A 3,823-nucleotide genomic window follows, 5' to 3' on the forward strand; every position below is an offset into this window, starting at 1 on the left:
TCAGCTGTGAATGCAGCCAGGTGACCTGCAAACTGAAAGCATCTCTAGCCTGGGAATAGAACTATTTTGTTCTCTCATTTATACTGTAAGTAGCCCCCACTAGCATCAGGGTGGGATAAGAGCCTGAAAGACACAGTGTGGGTTCTAAATGTTAACCCAGGGAGCAGAAGCAAGCTGCTTTGAGCTAGGGCATCCCTTCCTATGGCTTGGATAGACACCCCCATGAATAAGAGAGACCAATGTGTTTGCTCCAAGAACGGTGAGCATTGACCCCCACACCTGAAAACCTCCTCAGCTACTGGTGATTGGCTAGCAGAAACCGAGGCTGGCTGACAGCCTGCTGTGCAATCTCACTCACCAGCCGGCGGAGGTCTCTCGCCAGAGACTAGCAAGGTTAAAGCCAGCCCTCAAATGTCCTGCCTCCCGAATGGAAGAGATTAGCAAAACCTGTGCTGTGTGGAAGACCCGTGCAAAGACCCCCCCGTGCCTCACAGCCTGCTGTGTTTGGACTTTCTGTGGTCACAGTGCTGAGCACCTTACATCCAGGCTGTCCTCTGAAGTCAGTGGGACATATGACAAAGCCAGGTGCCACTGGGCATGACTGAGGACACTGCAGTCTTACTGAGGGTGCAGGTGGAGCTCTGGACAAGTCCTCTGCCTGAAGAGAGCTTCCCTTGCTGCATGCTACGACTCAGACCTCTGCCATTCCTTTCACAAGGAGGAGTGGTGGTGCTTTATTCCTGTGTTCCTATCTAAGACTCTCCAAGTGCTTTCTGCTGTCAAAAGACAGAAGGCTGTGAGGCAAGCTGATATTGCTGTACCCATTGCAGTGATGAGTAGACTGAGGCACATAAAGAAGTGAGTTGTGTGATCTGTCTGAGCTCTGAGTAGTAACCTACAAAGTCTACATCCTGGTTCCTTGCCACAACCTTTGGTTCCACCTTCCTCACCCACTGGATGCTGCCTTATGGCAAGAACCCAGAGATCAGGTAGGGTGGTAAGGGAGAGGGGAAACAGTGAAACCCTCCCTGCAGATCTGCACTTTCAAGTCTTGTGTGCTCATGATGCCTGCTGTGGCTGCAGGACCTCCTCTGTGTAGCTTCAGCAACACCATGAGCCAGATGTAGCCACTGGAAAAGGCAGCTGTGAGCAAACCTTAGCCTCTGGGGCACAGAGGACATGGGAATCCCCTCAGTCCCCCACTCCTTGAAAGGTAAATAACAACTTTCCAAAGCTCTCACATGCCTTCATGCCTTCCTGCAGAGTGCTCCCCTTCATGAACTGACAGAAGGAAATGGACAGCTCTTTAACATTTAGGGGGGAGGGGGGGATCCTTCTTTGCAAGGTGCTGGGTTTCTCCGAGGTAGAATGCAGCTTATTGTGTGGTACTGTGTCATGCTGAGGAGTCTGAGTGACAAAAGCTAGGAGCAATGTCTCTGCTTATTGCCTTGGACATCCTATTAGTGTCTCATCCCACTGAAGTGCACCTGAAACCAAAGCTGGCACATGGAACCAATCTTGCAAGGTCAAAGCAGGGCTTTATGGAGTTGAAACCAGCAGCGTCCAGGCTCTGCTCCATAGGCTTTTGGTGGCTACCAAGCTTGTAGTAAGTGGTCTGACACATCTGGCTAAGCCACAGCCCCACAGCAGAGGATGTGCCTGGTTACAGCATGAGCTGGGTAGAGTCAGGTGATGCTACAGGGTAACCAGCAGTCCCTGACCCTCGTGGGGAGCATGGGCTGAGTGCTGCTGTGTCCTGCTTGCTGCAGTGGGGCAGGGAGTGTGCAGAACCAAGGGAGCTGAGAGGAAATCTGCTGACAAAACCCTGCTTAGCCAGGGCTGCTGAAGTGCTTCTACTTGGGGGGGGGCTCTGGGACACGAGATTATAAAACCTGGGCCTTTTCTGAAACACAAACATCATGACTGAGGAAGACATCTGGAGCAATCTATTGCCAGGAAGACAAAATGCTGCTGTTGCTTTCCCAGATTTCTGGTGGTGAGCCTGGGTCTGTGGGAGGTCGTGAGGGGAGGGCAAGCTGTGCTACACCAGGAGTTCTGCTGGGAACCACCTGGGGAATCTTGTGCTACTTGAGTGCCCATGATGGCTGTGCTCAGGAAAAGAGGGGCTGCTGCATAGTGTTAGGCTGTGCTGCCAGCATGGCTTGCTGAGATCCTGATCTGCTGAGCAGGAATCATTGCTGCTGTGTGCTCTGGGAGGCAGTGCCAGTGCCCTGCGGGTCTGGGAGCGGCTGTTTGTGTGGCAGCCTTCCTGTTGGGAAGGGCCTCCCGGATTGCAGCATCTTCTGGCTCTGTCTAGCGAGGTCCTTTCAGTCATCCAGATGCTGCTCCTCCCATGTGGATGTGGGGATGGCACTGTAAGGGTCCATGATGACCTTGGCACAGCGAATAATCATCACAATCAGGAAGAGGCAGAGGAAGACGAAGCAGGCCAGCGTCAGTCCCTTGTCCACATCAACGTACACAGGCTCTGGGGTTGGGCCCTCCATTGCTTGTGCCGCTCCTCATCTGGGTTTATGTTTGCTCCTACCATCATCAACCACCTGCAAACCAAACACAGGGGTCAGATACGAGTGGCTGCTGCCTGGGGAAACTCGGGAGCGGGGCTGGAATCGGGAAACCTCTGCGCTGTGTTCTTGTAGGGGAAGCAACCTCCTGGAGTGCTGCTGGGCAACGAGTTCTCCATGGGGCAGCAATGTGCCCTTGTGGCCAAAGAGGGCCAATGGCATCCTGGGGTGCACTAAGAGGAGTGTGTCCAGCAGATCCAGGGAGGTTCTCCTCCCCCTCTACTCTGCCCTCCTGAGACCTCACCTGGAACCTTGCATCCAGTTCTGGGCTCCCCAGATCAGGAGGGACAGGGATCTGCTGGAGAGAGTCCAACAAAGAGCTGCCAGGATGATTAAGGGGCTGGAGCACTGCCTGATGAGGAGAGGCTGAGAGCCCTGGGGGTGGTTAGTCTGCAGAAGAGAAGACTGAGAGGGGATTTCATAAATGTCTATGAATATCTGAGGGCTGGGGGTCAGGAGGCAGGGGACAGGCTCTGCTCAGTTGTACCCTGTGATAGGACAAGGGGTAATGAATATAAACTACAGCACAGGAGGTTCCACCTCAACATGAGGAGGAATTTCTCCACTGTGAGGGTCTCTGAGCACTGGAACAGGTTTCCCCAGAGAGGTTGTGGAGTCTCTTTCCCTGGAGACTTTCAAGCCCCATCTGGATGTGCTCCTGTGTGACCTGTGCTGGATTCTATGTTCCTGCTCTGGCAGGGGGGGTTGGACTTGATGATCTTTGAAGGTCCCTTCCAACCCCTAACATCCTGTGAGTCTGTGAGATGTCAGCACTTGGGTGGCTGAGAGCTTGAACAGGAGAAACTTCCTCTGCACCTGAACTTACCCATGAATAATTCTTGTTAAAATACCAGACACTAAAAGAGGTGTTAGGGGTTAATGAACACTCTCCATTTGGAACCTCATTTGTTGAAAGAGCTAAAGGCACTCTTCTTGTCTTGGCATTTCTCACTCAGGAAAATATTTCCCCTCCTCTGCCAGTGTGAAAGAGCAGACAAATGGCAGAGCAGACTGTTTCTATCCCAATTTCCCTCTCTGTCCAAACATTCCCTTTTTCTCACTGGCACAAAGCAAAGTGAAAATTATGCCTTTTTTTCCCCCCCATGACATTTACTCTCTGGTACTCACAGGTTCTGCAGGCAATAGAAGAATCTTAGGAGCAATATCAATTTTAAGTGGATGTTTTATCACACAGGGAGGTGTGCAGGTGATTGATGCAAGATTTATCTTACTTGATG

At 52.0% G+C, this 3,823-nt stretch overlaps 1 protein-coding gene across 1 annotated transcript; it reads right to left on the bottom strand.

Moving 5' to 3' along the window:
* Positions 1–1,331: 1,331 nt before the first annotated feature.
* Positions 1,332–2,557, bottom strand: CTXND1 (cortexin domain containing 1). Its single transcript, XM_054169012.1, has one exon. The coding sequence runs from the start codon at positions 2,505–2,507 to the stop codon at positions 2,328–2,330; it is 180 nt and encodes a 59-aa protein (XP_054024987.1). The 5' UTR covers positions 2,508–2,557; the 3' UTR covers positions 1,332–2,327.
* Positions 2,558–3,823: the final 1,266 nt, after the last annotated feature.

Source organism: Dryobates pubescens, chromosome 17, assembly GCF_014839835.1.
Source record: "Dryobates pubescens isolate bDryPub1 chromosome 17, bDryPub1.pri, whole genome shotgun sequence".
NCBI classification, from domain to species: domain Eukaryota; kingdom Metazoa; phylum Chordata; class Aves; order Piciformes; family Picidae; genus Dryobates; species Dryobates pubescens.